The sequence below is a fragment of the Micropterus dolomieu genome, linkage group LG05, assembly GCF_021292245.1.
Source record: "Micropterus dolomieu isolate WLL.071019.BEF.003 ecotype Adirondacks linkage group LG05, ASM2129224v1, whole genome shotgun sequence".
Classification (NCBI taxonomy): Eukaryota; Metazoa; Chordata; class Actinopteri; order Centrarchiformes; family Centrarchidae; genus Micropterus; species Micropterus dolomieu.
This window is the reverse complement of record NC_060154.1, coordinates 27,701,165-27,719,356: the sequence shown is the minus strand read 5'-3', so window position 1 is coordinate 27,719,356 and position 18,192 is coordinate 27,701,165. Positions and strand designations below refer to the sequence as shown.

Genomic DNA, 18,192 nt, shown 5'->3' with positions numbered 1-18,192 from the left:
GCACATGCTTCACAATTCTCCTAGTTTCTTTTCACATAGCATAGCTTAACTTTTTTAACAAAACAAGCCAACTTCACCTATCTCAGCTTGTGTGAGGGCGTTGACGTGACACCATGTTTGACCGGCTGTCGTTACAACCCAGAGGCAGCAGAGCTCTGAGAGGGAGCTGTTTCACTCATTAGTGCAAAATCAATTTGAATAACATCTCATTTCCATTTTTATGTTATGTTTTAATTCTTCATAGATTCTGTACAGCCTCTGACAGAAAACCGAAATAGACAACCCAAAATCTCATGAGTGGATTATCATACTGACCCCTCCTCTGCTGCCCTCAAAGTAAGAAGCCTGTCACACGTTAAGTGTCATGCCTGATTCAGTTTTAGTTATAAGGTTGCTCATTTTATGTAGGGTTATAATCCATGATTAGGCTAACTTTGCTCTTTACAAAATACTCAGATGGATGTGCAAGAGAGATTTTCAATTTTTATTGACTTTTTGGACAATTTCTTTTCCAGTGTCATCCATAACCGTCCACTTCAATGGTATTTGCATAATCTTTCATTCAATGCTAGGAGGATATAAACCAAGGTAGGCTGGTGCTAGATGTTAAATTAGCAGCTAGCAAGCTAAATCTGCACTCCTCAGGCAAACTTCAACTAATTACAGTAACTGGAAGGGGGAGAAATGTTTAAGAGCTTTCAAAGGAACAAACAAACATACCTTCCAGCTGTCCATTAAAAACGCACCTAGACATCATCTCTACCTGGTTTGTATCTTTCTAGTTGTAAGGCTGATAAAAAGGGCCATTGCTATTTAAACAGAACAATCTGCATAGCAACTGGAAGACAAAGGGACTGGACACTGACCCAATACAGAGGATGAGTAACACAGGACATCACTTGACAGATAGTTGGCACGAGGTGGTCTGACGTTTTGCTCACAAACACAGTCATTATATTTTGTAGAGTGATTTACTTTTGAATGTCAAAAAAAAGTTCATTCAACATTTAGTGTGAGGTTTGATACGTTGGAGCTCTAGGCCTAGTGTTGTAAGAAGTTAAGTTCTGGCGTCATCTCCAAGAATCTGGCAGTCTGGGTGCCATTCTGCAGTGGCTGAAACCGCTTCCCCCCCTTAGTTACGCATACCAATTCATAAGGCTACAAGGTACGTGCCACTACTTGACCATATTCACAGAAGCACAGCTAAGCAAATGTAAAGATGCGACAGACAACAACCACTACAGTGTGCTTGAGGGCTAACGACCAACAATTTTCACTCAGCTACATGGGTACAGCAGGAGGGGGTTGGGATACTGAAACAGCTGGCCCCTTGTTGGTCAAGCATCATGTCTGAACATGCCACTAGCTGTATTTCAATCCCTTTACCCCACCCTGCGAAGGCAACTAAGAAAAGGGCAGCTCAAAAAAACTGATGTCTGGCCACCATTGAATTTGGTATAACAGTTCAAACCACAATGAAATGTCAGGTCTAATCAACACTTAAATTGCAGTCTTGTACAGACAGTGTAGACTTAACCTCACCATATTTTTTTTAGCATAAAACAGTATTATTTAATGCAGATACAAAGCTCACAAGTCAATTACAGTATCTGAAAGCACTTTTAGACTGCGAGGGCAGACCAGGATAAGTAGACAGAGATGGACATTCTCAGAACTGAAGACTTGTAGGGTCAGCGGTCAGTCCAGGTCAAGAGGGGGGTGATGAAAGGGGAAGATTGTGTCCGGTTAAGTTCAGGCCCATCTGCAGCAGCGCGGCTTAGAAGCGCTTGGGTCCCCAGGGAGAGGTCTTGGTTGCCACTGGGGCTCCAAAGCTGGGGAAATCTTCAGAGCTACTCATATCAGGGGCCTAAAAGTCAAGAAACAGCCGATTAAGGAGAGAAAGTGCGACCAATTCTAATTTCAAACAGTGTCAGGCTTGTTGGGAAATTCTCACCTTCTCATTGGCAGTGGTCCACGGGGCCTCCCTCACCACAAAGCCTTTGGATGGGCCACGTTGTTCATCCATGGCAGCAGCGCTACCCCCAGGAGGCCTCATGTAAGCCATCTTAGCCTCATTCTCCACAACATCTGCCATCTGAAGAAAGTGGCACAACAAAAATGTATCAGTGCCAGTAAGGAAACGATAAACATTACAGGCTTTTCTTATACCATGTACTGCAAAAATGTACAGCTGTCATGCAGAGAAAAGCTTACATATTCTTCTTCCAGGTTAAGGAGGTGGTCGATGGCTTCATCCACAAGCTCAGGGCGACCTGTGACTGTCACAAGGTTCGGGTCTGCAGCTCCACTCTGGGGAAACCTGAGATCAACCTAAGAAAAGATGGATACCAAGCGGTGTTAAAGACTGAATACTTTTTTGTAGTAAAACAGACACCAGTCAGAGCCATGACATCATCATCTATTGGTTATCTATCATCTATGATGCGTCTAGTGTGTGCGCGTAGGATTACAATTTTATAATATAATTTTTGTTTAGATGATATATCAGGGTATTTCAGCTCTGCTAGAACTGGGCAGAAGTTTACAGTGTTTGTTATTTTATGAAATCCCAAACTAACTTGGAGGGATTGATAATCATCATCATCATCATCTTAGATGCCAATGTCTCATGGTTGTCTCGAGTCTGAACATCTACGATTGGGACCGGATGAGTTGACCCCGGCATACCTGCTTACAGGTCTAGTTGTGAATTGCTGGTACTGAAAGATTGCTGTCCCAGTTCCAACACTTCAAAAAAAAGGTTCATTCTTTGCATGTTACAAACCAATCAAAAATCTCCCGTCCTCACCTTAAACTCATCCATGATCTTGCGGATGCCCTTGCCGCGGGCTCCAATAATGCGGGCATGGACCCTGCTGTCCAGGGTGATGTCCTCAGAGATCATCTCTTCAAGCTCATCCACGATAGCCTTGATGGCATCTCGTGCTGCTATGGCTTTGTGCTCATACCCTGTAATAGTAATCTGATCCTGTGGACAAACAGCAGCTTATTTATCATGCCATAGGAAAAAAAAAGAGAGTTTATTCTTTCATTATAATTGTTATGATAGTAAGTACTTTTCTCCATTAGTGTTGTCATGTATGAATTGGTAATCTAGCACCACCTGCTGCACTGATGGAGTACATAGGGTTCTTTTTCCCCCCCCCCTCTCTCATTTATTTATTTATTTATTTATTTAAAGAAAATCACATACGGCAGAAATGCAATACCTGGTTTTCATCATTCTTCTCTGGGAATTGGATGTTAACATCATGCTCAGTGCGGATGTTTGTTATAATGGCACCCTTGCGGCCGATGATTTTGGGGTGATACTTGGGGTCCACAGTGATGGTCAGCTTGAAGCTCCTGAGTGCCTGTAGAGGGGTTGATGTGAACAACACTCCGAATTAGAACTAGTGACTTTGACACCTGACTCAATTCTACTTCTGCTGAACTGGTGGTTAATAATTAAGCTCTTTTCTCATTCAATGTTATCACGAGGGTGGCCTTTAATAAAGGTAATCTAAAAAGATATCTACTGAATCATAAACACTGTAGAGACGCTTCAAAAAAACAAAACACCCCCCCCCGGGTACACACCAGACCACACTGGCTGTAAAAGGCTGAACGTCTTGTACATCCTAGTTCTCTTCACACGATACTAACCCGATCCTCCTGCTCGGCCTGCAGCTCTTTGACACGCTCCAAGAGGCCCTCTTTGGCGCGGTCGAGGTGATTGGCCAAGCCGGTGATGGCGATTTTATCAGACTGCTGGTCAGGAGCAGGCACTTGAATATTAACCTGGAGGCAAGACGGTGACGTTACTCCGACTGGGCAGCAAAATAAAACATCTTGTGCATCCCTGTGCCAACACAGAATCTGTGACACGCACCTCAAATTCATCCATCATCTTGCGAATTCCATTTCCTTTCTGTCCAATGATGTATCGATGAAGCTCAAAAGGCACTTCCACCTCAGTCGTGACAGGAACCAAGGCCTAAGGAAAGGCGAGAATTAGGGAACAAGCTATAAAATAGCTTAAGCTATAAGAGAGCTATAAAACTGAGCCCAGTTATAAATACGGACCTTCAGTGCTTCCACAGCAGCGTCGCACCGCTCTTTACGGCCCGAAATCACAATCACATCACACTTCTTGGGAGCGTTCGGATCGGCAGGCTCTTTCACTTCACCGTTGGCCTCTCCATTCTCTTGAATAGGAGCCTCTGCAGGAGGTACTGCTAAAAGAAGGAATCAGACAAAGTTTACAGTTTATTTAAGACCCCTTCAACTTCAACAAAAGTCTTCGCACTGATCATGTGTTTACCTTGTGGGTCCTCACGCTCTGGGAACTTAATCTGTACATTGTGATCCCTGGTGATCTGCTGGATCCGTGAGCCCTTGGGACCCATGATAGAACGGTGGAACTTTTGAGGAATCACACACTCCATGGTCACTTGAGCATCCTGGAAAAGAAAAAGTTCAAATGGGAGGGAGAAAAAAATAAAAAAAAAGGCTAATTGGTTACATTTCAAGAACTTTAAAAAACACACACAACAACATAAACACTATTATAGAAAAGCAAAACTCTATCTACTAACCAAGTCATCAACAATCTCCAGCATGCGCTTTTTGGCTGCTTCCACACATTCTTTGGCTCCTTTGAGAGTGACCTTTTCGCTCTGAGAACCAGTGCGAGGGAAGCTCACCATCACGCCACCATACTCATCTGCAAGGTCCCTAAGGACTTGGCCACGGCGAGCCACAAAGTAGCGATGGTGCTTCGGATCAACGGTCATCGTATCCTCAACGACGTTGTCCTGTAACCGAGGTGTAAAAATATTTAACATTCAGGCATTGCAAGAGAACCAACGCCTTCACCTCCTCCCATGTCTCATTTGCAGCCTCACCAAACTCTTTATGAGCTCCTCCAGCTCCTTCTGGGCCTCCCGCACTGCTTCTTCAGTGCCAATCACAGTGATGAGCTCCTGGTCTTTGTCATCTGCGGTAGGGAAGATGATCCTGGCCCCGGTGCTGTCGCGAACCTTACGGATGTTTCCACCACCTTTCCCAATGAGGAACTTGTGGTATTCTGGCTTTGCACGCAGTTCGGCAGAGTGACTCTTTGTTTGCTGAAGAAAAACATTTACCAAATTAACAAGAAATGTACTGCATGTCAACCTCAATAATAAGATCCGTGCAAAAGGTACACTTATTAACTAAGTTAAAGTCAAAATTCTTTCATGTTCAACTGAAGCTCAAAACTTGATTTTAAGTTTTAATGGGGTAAACATGATTTAATCCTAAGCGAGAAAACTGCCGCAGCCAAAACTAATTTCAGCCTCAATTTCTGACACTAGCTATGTTCAAGCTAGCTGTTTTTATTCTGACAGCTGAAGAGAAACTGAAAGAAGTTCTCAGCATGTGGCAATATACGACCAACGAGGCACAGAAGCAGCTCTTAGCCTTTAGACAGGGGCATAGAGGGGAGGGGTGAAAAGGCAACCAGTTTAGCAAGGTCAATAGAAGTTCAACTTTTCATCATTAAGACATTTATACAAACCTTCTCCTCTGCCAAGGCAAGCAGTTGCTGCTTGGCTTTCTCCACCTCCTCTATAGGGCCTCGGATGATGACCTTATCAATCCCTGAGCCCTCGGTGGGAAAGTGGATGTGCACACCGCCGCACTCCTCCATGATCGAGCGCACAAAACGGCCCTTTGACCCAATCAACGAGTTGTGCAGCTTGGAAGGAATGGACACCTCTATCTCTGCAATGTTTGCCTGAACACAATGAGAAATTCATTTAGGCATATGTACTGAATTTAGACCCATCTGCCAAAGCTTTTGAGAAACTAAAATATATGTGCATGCATGTGCTTACCAGCTCCTTCTGAATGGCCAAGATGCGATTTCTCGCAAGCTCACAGTTAGCCTTCTTTCCAGTGATGACAATCATCTCCGAGTTGCTGTTCTCAGCAGGCAGGTCAATTTTTGTGTTTGTTTCCTCTCGAATCTAGAAGGTAAATTAAAACAAGGTGTCAAGTCAAACTCAGCCGCCTGAAGGCCTCATTCTAATGCATACATTCTCCTTTAAATATACAATACCTTCTTAATATTTGATCCTCCTTTTCCAATTATGTTCCTGTGGAACTGCTTGAAGATGGGGACCGAGACAGAATAGCTGTTCTCCACCTGACAAAAAGGAATCACTGAAAATTTATACTCAACACTAAAGTATTTATGGATGCCAAATTAAACAACTACATCTTAGACATTACAGAGATAAAACATGAGTAAGGATTTACCATTTCAGCCACTATCTTCTGCATAAATTTTGCACATTTTTCCACTTCAGTTCGTGGGCCCCTAAGTTGAACGATGTCACTTTTCTGTGCTGGGTCAGGGAAATTGATCATGACCTGGAACAAATATAATTATAGAGTTATTACAGACAAACCACTACTGCAGTACAGAGAAACCACTACTATATACCGGCCACCAGCAACAGTTTGCAACTCACCTCTGGGAATTTGTCGCGCACTTCTTTTATCTTCTCCCCTTTTTGGCCGATGATGGCTCTGTGAAAACGCTGTTCAATGATCAGGTCCTTTGTACGCTCATTCTCCTGCAAGAGACAGTATATTTAGTAAGGGCACATCAGGATATTCAGCATCTTGCCTAGGATGAACACAAGTTTGACTTCACCATGCGTGACGCAAGCTCAAGCAGTTCCTTCTTGGCCTCCTGCACACCCTGGGGATCCCCCTCAATACGGATCAGGTTGCTTTTCTCGTTGTCAGGGGGGATACGGACAGTCACCTTGTGCTGCTCTTTGATGCGGTTGACTAAATAAAAATAAATATACAGCTTTAGAAGATTCGGCTGATCCAGTTTTTGTTGCTCTGCTGCAATTCACTACACCAACACTTTGACAGCAAAACTGTACTTACTGTTAACGCCACCTTTTCCAATCAGGTGTCGGTGGAATTTGGGATCCACGCTGATCTCTGTGTAGTCCATACGGCTTACCTTTTTAGGTGAAAGCAGACAGAAACATGAATATCACTGGAATATACCAACTGGCTTTTGAGTATTAAAAAAGGTGCTTTACTCTCATCTTATGTTGAGCCTTAGTCCATAAAGTACCACTTTTGGGTCCTCCTACACAATCTACTTTCCAGCACATGATCTTGACATTAGAAGAACCCTTTTGATTTAGGTCCAAGATATACTTATAAACAGTAACTCAATACTCACCAGATCTGTAACAATGGCTTCAATCTGGCTCTGCACCATTTGCACATCTTTGGTGGGACCCTCCAGGGTGATCTTATCTTCTCCCTCGGTGAACTCAATGTGCACCTGTACGCGAAAAAAAAAAAAAAAAAAAGTTACAAAATGAAATTTAAAAAAAAAAAAAGTAGTATTTAGAGTTTCATAGTTAAGAAAGTCATCATTCAACAGACCTTGGGCATTTGTTGGGTAATCTTGGCCAAGTTTTGCCCCTTCTTGCCAATAATGAAACGATGAAGCCAAGAAGGAGCTGAGACCGAGGAAACGGTGTAGCTGTTTGCCTGCGAAGGGAAACGCGTTACTTTAAGTTACTTCTCTTCACATTTTTAACAATTACCAATGTCAAAAGGTCATCAAAAAAAATCATTTTAGAAACGTTCCACACCTTGGCATAAACCTCGGTGAGGGCCTGACCCAGGCGGTCCGGCTCCCCGCGAAGCATGACAGTTTCTGAGCTGCTGTCAGAAGGTGGGATCTCAACAGAGACACCAGTTTTATCCAGGATCTCCTGCAGGGTGTTTCCCTTGGGGCCAATCACATACTTGTGCTGAGATTTCTTCACTTCCACTGCAATAGTGGTGGCATTCTTTTTCTGCAATACAAATAGTGAGGATCAGGGGCTTGTGTAATTATTTAAGCATAGAAATTGAGTTTAGCTTCATCATACCAGTGTAATCTGTATCAACACCAACTTTACTTGTAATCATTTTGATTTTATCATACCTTGTCTTCAGTAATCTTTTTGATCATAGCCACAGCAAGGGCCACCTGCTCCTTTTCCCCAGTGATGACAATCTCGGTCTTGTTCACACTTGGAGGGGGGACATTAATGCGGGCACCGGTCTCATTCATCATCTCTCCTACAAGCTTATTATAGGCGCCGGTGATGAATGGATGGTACGCCTTGTCAATGTTCACCCTCTCTACAGCACGCTTGTCCTAAGAGTAGAAGATAAATATAAAACTAATGCTGTGATGTCTGGGACGTATCTCAATGAAGTTGTTGGTTGTCAGAGGAGCCATTTTACCTGCTCAGCAGAGATCAACAGGATCTCATGCTTTGCCTTCTCCAGCCCCTCCTTGGTACCAGAGATCTTGATCTGGTTGCTGGGGTCGTCCGGTCGTGGGATTTGGATTTTGGTGGCAGTCTTGAGCTCTAGCTCCTGAAGCTTCTCCCCATTTTTGCCGATGACAAAACGATGATGCTCCTTGGGGATGGCAACAGTAGCTGAAGCCTGTTAGGATCAAAATATACAATTGTCCCTCTTGTCTTCTACTATTTTTACAATTAATACCTTATAAAGTTATCTTAAACAAAGACAGATCTCTTAACCTGAGTCTGCAGTCGGGACACAATCTCCTTACGGGCCTTCATCACGGCATCCAACTTTCCAGAAACCATGATAGAGAGACCCTGATCTTTTGCCAAGGAGAGTTCCAGGTGGGCTCCGGTCTTGTGCATGATGTCCACACAGACCTTGGCTTGATCTCCTTCCCCAAACTGGTTGATGTCCTTGTACTTGCGCTCCTCTAGCGGCACATGGAAAACCTAGTTCATGTGGAAAAACAGAAATGAAAAGTCAATTTGATGTGACGAACAATCATTACATGAGTATTGATTTGACAGAACTTTACAAGTTGAGATTCATTGGCATTGAAACCCCAAAAATGGTTTGAAACTGGGGATTGATTAGCTGCAACCAAACCCTGAACAAGGTGGAAAACAAAGTTGGAAAATTCAGTTATGCTGGGAAACTACACATTACACTTAGTATTACTCTTTCTCCATCTTCACATGTTCAATGTTTGAGACAAGTTCTCTCAGAAATGGTCAGAGGCATTCTGGGAAATGTAGGAACAGCCAACTGAAGGAGGAGGAAGTGGATGTGTAAGCACAATCCACCTTCCTCCATCACCAAGTAAACAAAATCAGTAAATTACAGCATTTATTCACACAATAACTAGCAAACATTTTAGTTCATATGAAGGTGGTTACTCTGAAAACGTTATACCTGGGTGATAATAGAAGACTTCAGAGGACGGATCTTGGATGTCCAGGCGTTAGCAGTTTCCTGGGTCCCCTCAGGTGAGGATGCCTTCTCGGGCAGAGGTGGGAAAGCATCCTTGTAGGTGGGAAGGGCTTCCTCCTCCTCTCCTGCACTGGTTCCTGCCACAACAGCTGAACACGTAAAGAAAACAGGAGTCCGCTTTTGGCAGTGATTGCATTTTTCAAAATCAAGCACAGTCTTAAAAATCCAAATACTCACCACCACTCTGCTCTGGCAAGAGCCCACTGCGGTGCTCATTGAAGCTTTCCTGTGTAAGTACAGCGACTGAGCTCATGGTCAAAATCCCACGTTAACAGAGTCCGAGTGTGCCACTGAAAGGAAAGTTTGCATTATTTTCAAAGGTTTGGCAATAGAAAGAGCATAATATTTAAAAAGGCCTCAAACACGCATTTTCTCATCTTAATATTATAAGTGATGGGTTTCTACATTAATACAACATTTGAGGTTGAAGCTGTTCTGGTTATTTGGAAGACGTCCGTATTGGACTTGTTTCTCACTTGTCAAATGTGATACAACCATAACCACCCAGGCCAGACAAAGCAGATTAGCTGTGTTTTGCTTGTTACACCTCCCGTTGTGTTTGGTTCAGACTTTTCAGTTTGAGCTGAACCAAAATCACAGGTGTGAAACATCCCCGGGACCAAACAGCCGAACCTTGGTCCGACAAAAAGAGGTAATCTCAGTCGGGATCAAATTGAACCATTGGTTCTGTTTGTTTCTTTTTTTTGGATGGTTCCGACTTTCTCATTGCTATAAACTAAGAATGCTACGAAGCCCCTGATAGAATGGAAAATTCTCTCTCTCTCTCTATTAATACTTTATTATCACTCTTATTTGTATTGTGTTATACAAGTCTGGGTTAAACCAACATGTTGTAATCCCTTGTTAGATTTAAACAGTTTGCCCTGTGTTTTGCACATCAGCACTGCCAGTGACATAAGAATATGATCCTTATTTAACTAAGAAACTGAGTTTTGTAATATGCATTTATTATGATAACTAAAACAAGATTAACAAAGCCCGTGTTTGAATGGTGTAGAAAAGGAATTATCTGAAGTTTCACGTGCACAAGCATATAAGCTTATCATAGGTGGACTTGGGATTTTCACAATTATCTAATCTACCCTTATCAAAAAGCTCTCACCGAATAGTCACACTTCTTGTCATATTACTGTTTCAGCACTGTGTTATACAGTGAGTGGTAAGTAAAGAGATTATCCTTAGCACCACAAAAGGAAACACTGGTGTGGGCAGGGCTACAGTGACAGTACATGTTTTCTTTCTAGAAGAAACCTGTTTGTCTTCTGTTCGATGAGCTTTGCCCAGTGCTATTCAATGCAGTCCAGCTAAGTGAGTAGGCTCCAGAGTTAAGAGGATTTTTCCCAACTGACCCCTCTCTGTGTATCCACGGAAGATAGGATTAAAGCACAAGGTCCGCAAAGAGAAAACTCAGATGCTACGTCTATGATCTTTCAACATGAATTACTCTTTACAAAAGAGAAACCATATAGCAAATCCATTAACAATATTTAGTGTTGCTCTGCAAAGGAGGAAACAAACAAATGAGTTTGATTATGCTTCACTATCAATGATGAAACTCAATATCAGGAGGGACTGCTCTGTTTTTCTGGCTGGCAGAGAAACTTAAATTCTGGCCAGCATTCAGAGGAATGTGAATTGTTTTAGGGTTGATTTTGCCCCCAAGCATGCCTGAAATCTGTCTGAAAGCATGGAAAAACAACTCCCAGATGTCACCAATAGCTTGTTGATATTAAAAGTTTTTCCATAGACATAGGCATTTTAAGGGAAATTCACTTCAAGCTTCAACATGGTGTTAGTTGAGCAGGCCGCCCCCCCCCCCCCCTACACATTTTAGAACACCCTTTCAGTGGCCTCTTCCTCGTCAGGCTTCATAAACTTAAGGCTGCTCTGCCTAGCAGTCTAAAAGGATAAATAAAAAAGACTATCCTTTATTTAAACATTGGTATGAACAAGCGTCTTAAAAAGGATGACGTGTTGTCACTACAGTATTTGGTCCAGAATCTTAACCTTTTCATATGGATATTATTATGGATATGTGGATAACATTTTGTAGGTTGGCCGTCTCCACTTTGTCGACATTTTCGTGGCAGAAGATGTAAAAAACATCACTGTCATCCATGATGGGGGGGATCTAAGTGTGTACTATAACTCAGGTTATAGCATACACTTAAATTCAATGTGTCAGTTTGAGTCAGAATAAATAATGACTAGTAGTTTCAGGGCATTTAGCTGCCTGCTTTCACATGGATAAATACCATCATAATGTGGGAGGGAGGTCGCAAGTCTCCAGAACATCTCTCACATTTGCAGTTTTTTTCGTGCACAGAGGATTATGAGGCCGGCGCCTCCGTCAAATTCGGTCCCGCCTCCAGCTAATGACAAAACTCTTACAGGTGTCTTTTTAGTAAATACTCTTTTCTAGCAAGCGTTGCACTTTGTGGATGTCTGTCATTCGTTACTGTGACATTATGCCGATGTGGTGACACTGTATCATAATTCCCTGGGGAAAACGCTGCCAAGACTTCCAGAGAGGAAGAAAAGAGCCATCTGATTGGCTGGACCACAGCGCAGTGTTTCCGTTGGTAACGCCTTTGCCACACAGCAAAATCAATCACTTAAGAAAACAAAAGTGCTTTTCCCTGCCGTTCCATTAGTTTTACATCGACAGCAGGCGTTGAAGAATGCTGTTGCAAATGGCCTTTGTCAACGTTGCCATCCTGTACAGTGACTATGAATAAATTTTTCTCTCCATATTTTCAAAGACATTATTACAATACCTACATCTGAGAACATATTGTAATAACATTATTACAATACCTACATCTGAGAACATGTGTTCCACATACTGATAAAAGCAAATAATTTCAATTAGGAAGCAAAATACACAAAACAATAAATAAGAAGAAGTGATAAATTAATATTAGATGTTTCAGTATTTGATGTTCTCAGTCTCAAACATAGCTTAACCAGGTCTTGTGACATGTTTCAGTAACAACAAATATTACTGGGACCACTAGAGATAACTGCAGACGTGCATTTAATATTCAGGAATTCACATCGGCTACACTGTAAGAGCTTCTTGCTCTTTGTTAACTGTACAAATCGGGCGGCTGTAGCTCAGGAGATAGAGCGGGTTGGCCGTTAATCGGAAGGTTGGCGGTTCAATCCCTGGTTGCGTGTCGAAGTGTCCTTGGGCAAGATACTGAACCCCAAATTGGCGGCTATTCCGCCAGTGTATGAATGTGTGTGAATGTTTGTTTCCGTTTGAGCACTTAGGCTCAGTGTATGAATGTGTATGACTGGTGAATGCAGATGTAGTGTAAAAGCGCTTTGAGTGGTCGAAAAGACTAGATTAGACTAGAAAGGCGCTATACAAGTACGGAGCATTTACAAATCAATGTTGGCCTTTATTTAAATAATATATGCTGTAATGTGATAATTATCATTATCTCCAATGTTATTATTTGAACACAATCTGTTTTGTCTTTTGTGTCATGGAGATATAGCCCACACCAGAATTGAAATGCTAACAGACGAAGCCCATGGCGACACACACACACGGTGAAACCGTTACACTAACCATACAGCTTACAACAGTACTTGTTTCAGTACCTACATGTTAATAATTTTAAGAACTTACCAGCTAAATGGTCAGTTACCAGATAATCCGTCCTGTAAAGATGCAAGTTCCCGTCAGCCTGCCAGCTTTTGCCTAAAGACCAAAAAGAAAAAAAAAGCATTTGCATTAAAACAACCACTAAAAATGTATCTCAGTTTCACTTCAGGGGCCTCACTTCAAAGACTTTGCACAGACTGCTATAGGGCTATTTGTGCACAAAGAAGAAAACTGTATTCTCAAAAATATCTCAGTGATCAATGTCCTATTAACTCAAACTACTAAAAAAGGGGGTTAATGACATGATAGTTTATACATGTACACTTTAATAAAAACAAGTACATAAAGGAAAACAGAGACATCCGACAGTGTGTGACTTTGCTGACTGTTAAACAGAAGCAGCTGTTGTTGATGCCCAACTTGTATATTTGATAGCCATGGTTCTAGTTAGGCCAGTAGAAAAGAAAACACTGCCAAGTGCTAAAACACTGCCACCTAAGACAACTGAAACCATCCAGAAATTAAGGGGTATTCAGATAAAGTTGATGCCAAGAATCGCATTACTGAACTCCAGTGAAGTATAGGCGCCATCGGAGCTCACTCTCCTTGACAAGCATCTGGCTTCTATAATTGGACACTGCCTTGTCACACAGAAGGACAGAGCTGGCAATTGATGAAGCTTGCTGCAGATGAACCAGGTAACTAGGCCACTGCTCTTAGGACTAATAGGCCATTATGCAAGATCCGGAAAAAAACTACACTGGGAAGGTTTATTAAAAATGTGTGATTATCAAAAGGCTGTATGATTTAACATGCTGTGAAAGATTCACTAGAACATTTGTATCCATTTAACCAGTCAGCATAGGCTCCCCTAATGATTGTTGTTATAAAACCACAACTTTTATTGTTGTTTGTTTGGTATGGGTCATATTATCAGCTAGGATCCAGGTTTGTGCATACTCAATATTTATAAATTAGGCACTACATAAGATGTAAGTAATGAACTGTTACTTTTAGTATAATTTAGACGTCACAGACAATGTATGGCCTGTTGCCCCTTCTACTCCAGCAGCAGTCACAGTTAATAGAGAGTAACGCCATGGCTTGAAATGAAACGTGAATTCCAACACAGTGATACCAAATTTCAGTTGTGCGTTTAAATGCGAGACTGATAATCACATTAGTCACGAGCCCAACCACACAAAGCGATCAACCAACGTAAGTCTAATACAATTTTGCGTCATAGTATCTGACCTAACGTTACGTGATCATTCGTGTTAATGAGCTGCTACCAAGTTAATGCTGACGAGCTGGTCTAGCTTGTTAAACTTGCATTAACGTTAGCAGTAGCAGGACATCCTTCGAGCCTATATAACGTTATAGCCAAATCCCAGATTATAGATTTAAGCAGTTGGTTAGTGTGAGTGCTAGCTAACACGACAACAAGTTAACTAGCTTACTGTTGCCAGCGACACATTACAGTTCACGTTAATGCTAGCTGCCGTCATGTTGGCTAACGTTGATAAATCATAAAAATGTCCTGAGATCGAGACAAACTAACATCACCTTTACCGTCGGAAACACTACGACAACGTAGGACGTTTAGCGAATACGTGTGCTTCTTTGCAGAAGTGGCATTTTAAGTGGCAAAATCACTGTGCCGTGAATTACTAGCTTTAACCCCCGTGCTAGTTAGCAAACTTGCTAAAAACTTTGACTGTGGTGTGTGCGACTGTGACACGTAGCTCCTCAGCTAATATGTAGGTTAGCTTGGCTCCCTCAAACAGCCCTGCACAGAACTTCAAGCTGTGCCAGCTAATTACATTAAGCTAACAGTGGATTGAAAATGTAATCATTAAAATTGCCATACTCATAGACGGGGTTCGTGTCGTTTGGACATAAATTCGCCAACACTAACACGCTTGTAAAAAGTAACGTTACAAGTTGAACTGTAGCGTTAGCCTTAGCTCATGTTAGCTAACAGTTTGTTCTACTAGCTCGCTAAGTCCACGTAGGCATACAGCTGAGCAGGGGAGAAATGACACGGAGTCAGGCCAGAACATAGTGTCACGTTCAAGGCTCACCAACAAACTGTCTTCCTAACAAGTACCACTCTGTCATGTATATGACAGGTAGAGCTCATATGTAATGGCTATATAGACATATTCAATAGAAAGCTGTGAAGTACTTACTTATTTTATGTACTCGTCTGCCCTGAAGGTGCAGAAGCTGAGATGAAATTCCACTGGCGAGAAGGTGGGATTGTAGCCTGACGGATATATACCAGAGCCGCCCACCAATCATATCCTCCAACGTCACGTCAAAGAGTCCGGTTACAAATAACTTATTTTCATTTTTAAGAGTGACAGACTCTTGTTTAACGTGGGAGCTGTTATTTCATTGCGTATGAAAATAAAATGTGACCAAGACAGTATTCCCTAGAGACACTACAAACTTGGTCTCAAGTAAGGATGTGTTAAAAATCCCTTCTAGAGGAGTGTATTTATGCACAAAGAAGACCAGTTGAGGTGGCAAAATGCAGTTTTCATCTATTACTAATCATACATTTCATCATGGGATCATTTCTTTTGAGAATTTGGTGAGATCGGTCCGTCCCGAATCAAGTCCAGACACACACAATGTTGTTGAGAATATGAGAGAGCAATATGCACCTCATGTGCCAAAGAAATCCTGGAGTTGAAGGAGAACATAGGCATGTGCAGAAATAGTTACTCTGAAACAAGTTCAAGAGGCTACATTCTCAGGTCCTAGTCTTTCCTCATCTAGTGCTATACACATGAATAATGTTTTTTCTGAACAGGATAAACAGTGGTTAATACTATTATTATATCTGTCGATACACACAGTTGTTTTTCACTTAAAGTGATGATTAGTAACATGTTAGTAACTTTGTTACATCTCATGATAGTTTGTAAGGCCACAGTAATTCATAAATGAAATGTGCAAATAATAGAAGCCATTCTGGTTGAATTAATCTCATGACCATAAATCTAGTAAGGTCCGTGAGAATTTAAGTCAAGAATGAACCTAAAAGCTTAAATGTTATTATCTTGTAGTAGAAGCTTTATACATTTGTTACAATTGACAGTGACTAAGAAAGTGTATTTAATATGGATCAATCACTTTTGGCCAACACCCTTGTCAATTCACACTATTACACTATCTGTGCCGGCACAGATCCATAGAATGGGATCGGTATAAGGATGTTTGAAGCTTCCTATACAAAGTAGGATTTGTATATATGTTTGGGTTTAATTCACTGTGGTGGAGAAGGAGAGGGATCAGTGAAGCATAAAATGTTGTTGGCTGCGTAAAATAATTCCCATTCTGGTGTAGCTCAAATGAATATACAGTATGATAACTGAATGCAAGCTTTTACTGCTGATCAAATGATTTAGATTAGCAAAAACACTGAAAGACATTCCAAGTTAGTTCAAATTGGAAATGCAAGTTCACCTGTAAATTCAACTTGAAGATTGCTTTTGTTTCAACTCACAAATTAAGGTTCATAACGTTGATATAACTACAATGTTTTAGTTGTCTCAACATTGTTGTTTTTTTAGTTGATGGAACTTTTTAACATGTTTCAACTTCATATTCTGAGTTAAAATAAATAATTGTTTTACTTACACATGCCAGATGACTTCCCTTAACCTATCTAATCGACACACATTTCCACATTATTCTAACTCACAATTTCAAGTTATAAAATGATGAAGCACTAGTAGGCCATGTTACATTTCAACAGTATTCAAGTGTACATAATTAAAGATTTTAAGTAGATTTATACATATAAAGTTTTAAGGGCAGCAGTACAGTGAAACTTGAAACTTGACTTTGTCAAGCTTATTATGATGACTCTTTGGTAAAACTCTTTTAAAGAGATAAGCAAATAGTAGTAATGCTAATGTGGTTAATAAACAGTAATAGATACATTACCACAGTCTGCTGCCTTAAAATATACCGTATTGACCCCTCTCTGACAAAATGATACGCTCCCTAAACCAAGTGTTTATTACAAGACTATTGTACAGGCATGCATTATATTTTGCATGTGTTGCTTATTGTTATTGTGTCCACCCTAAAAAAAACATTAATATTATACCTGACATACTCTTCTACCAGACTAATATCAGCACATGTGGGCACTGTGAGGAGGAGGAGGTATCTTTGAAGATAGTACACGGATTAAAAGACAGCATGGAAACACAGGGAATTCAAAGAACAATGCAAAATAATCAGCAAAATGAAAAAGAGGAAAACAACAAATAGAAGCAACAACGTGCAGATAAAATGACAACCATGATTAATATGTAACTACAAATCAGGTGAAGACAAACAAGTCCATAAAAGTGCATCATATGATCATCTATCAACTGGCAAAAGGATAAACAGTCCTGTGATGGACCAATCAATGACTTTGCCGATTCCCTGCTTTCATCCCACTGCATGACAGAAGCTACAGAATAAGATTAATTAATAGACAATAAATAAAACGACCCCTTTCTGCAGATTACATTAAATTGCAATGTTGCAGTAATATATTTCTGCACTCTACCTAAGTGTTTGAAACATAATGCAACTTAGTTCTTTATTTTAGAGAAAACAGTAGGGGGAGCTCTGTCACAATGGCAGACGTGACTTTTTTCTTTCCTCATTTTAGTTCACTCTGACTCATATCGTTTACGTGCTTCTACTTAACAATGGCCATAAGTATAAGTATACAACAAATTCATCATGTTTGATGTAATTAAGCTCTAAAGCTCTTGAGAGGCTCGGGCTAGGTAGACTCGTGACGCACGCACGCGCATGCACACACACCACTGTGTTCAGAGAAATGTGCCACTAAATGTGTGTTATCTGTAGGGTTACAGAGAAAACCCACATCTATTTCAAAACTCAAGCCCACATTTTAAGAAAGACCGTTCGCTTAGTTAGTTAAATCAGATAAACGAATCAGATAAAACAGTCATTTTATTTCCTCGGGGTGTTGACAACCATCGGCCTGTAGATTAAACACACGTAGCCTCGAGAACATATACTTTTTAAAACTTTCCACGAGGCCTTGTTAAAATGTACAACATACTATTTCAGGCGGACAGGTTTATTCTCCATCCATCAAGGCTATTTAAAGTAAAGGAAGGTAAATCTTT

At 41.1% G+C, this 18,192-nt stretch overlaps 1 protein-coding gene across 3 annotated transcripts; it reads right to left on the bottom strand.

Moving 5' to 3' along the window:
• Window positions 1–470: 470 nt before the first annotated feature.
• Window positions 471–15,324, bottom strand: hdlbpa (high density lipoprotein binding protein a). Of its 3 annotated transcripts, none has more exons than XM_046049251.1 (28): window positions 15,211–15,324; window positions 13,043–13,114; window positions 9,559–9,671; window positions 9,304–9,470; window positions 8,625–8,840; window positions 8,320–8,526; window positions 8,015–8,230; window positions 7,677–7,883; window positions 7,465–7,572; window positions 7,256–7,360; window positions 6,949–7,027; window positions 6,704–6,843; window positions 6,519–6,623; window positions 6,304–6,417; window positions 6,104–6,190; window positions 5,880–6,011; window positions 5,561–5,779; window positions 4,908–5,129; window positions 4,599–4,817; window positions 4,325–4,463; window positions 4,087–4,238; window positions 3,893–3,997; window positions 3,667–3,801; window positions 3,231–3,374; window positions 2,810–2,989; window positions 2,215–2,331; window positions 1,955–2,095; window positions 471–1,867 (listed from the first exon to the last, which is right to left on the bottom strand). In XM_046049251.1, the coding sequence occupies exons 3-28, from the start codon at window positions 9,632–9,634 to the stop codon at window positions 1,778–1,780; spliced, it is 3,822 nt and encodes a 1,273-aa protein (XP_045905207.1). In that variant the 5' UTR covers window positions 9,635–9,671; window positions 13,043–13,114; window positions 15,211–15,324; the 3' UTR covers window positions 471–1,777. The 3 variants fall into 3 exon arrangements, with proteins under 3 accessions (XP_045905207.1, XP_045905208.1, XP_045905209.1); XM_046049252.1 differs by having other exon boundaries at window positions 4,087–4,235; XM_046049253.1 differs by having other exon boundaries at window positions 9,304–9,458.
• Window positions 15,325–18,192: the final 2,868 nt, after the last annotated feature.

Coding starts and splice junctions, on each gene's coding strand:
- hdlbpa (XM_046049251.1), bottom strand. CDS start 9,634: ATGAGCTCAGTCGCTGTACTTACACAGGAAAGCTTCAATGAGCACCGC. Junction 6,844..6,948: donor TGGAAAAGGTGGCGTTAACA/GTAAGTACAGTT, acceptor ATTTTTATTTAG/TCAACCGCATCAAAGAGCAG. Junction 6,418..6,518: donor TGCGCGACAAATTCCCAGAG/GTGAGTTGCAAA, acceptor TATTTGTTCCAG/GTCATGATCAATTTCCCTGA.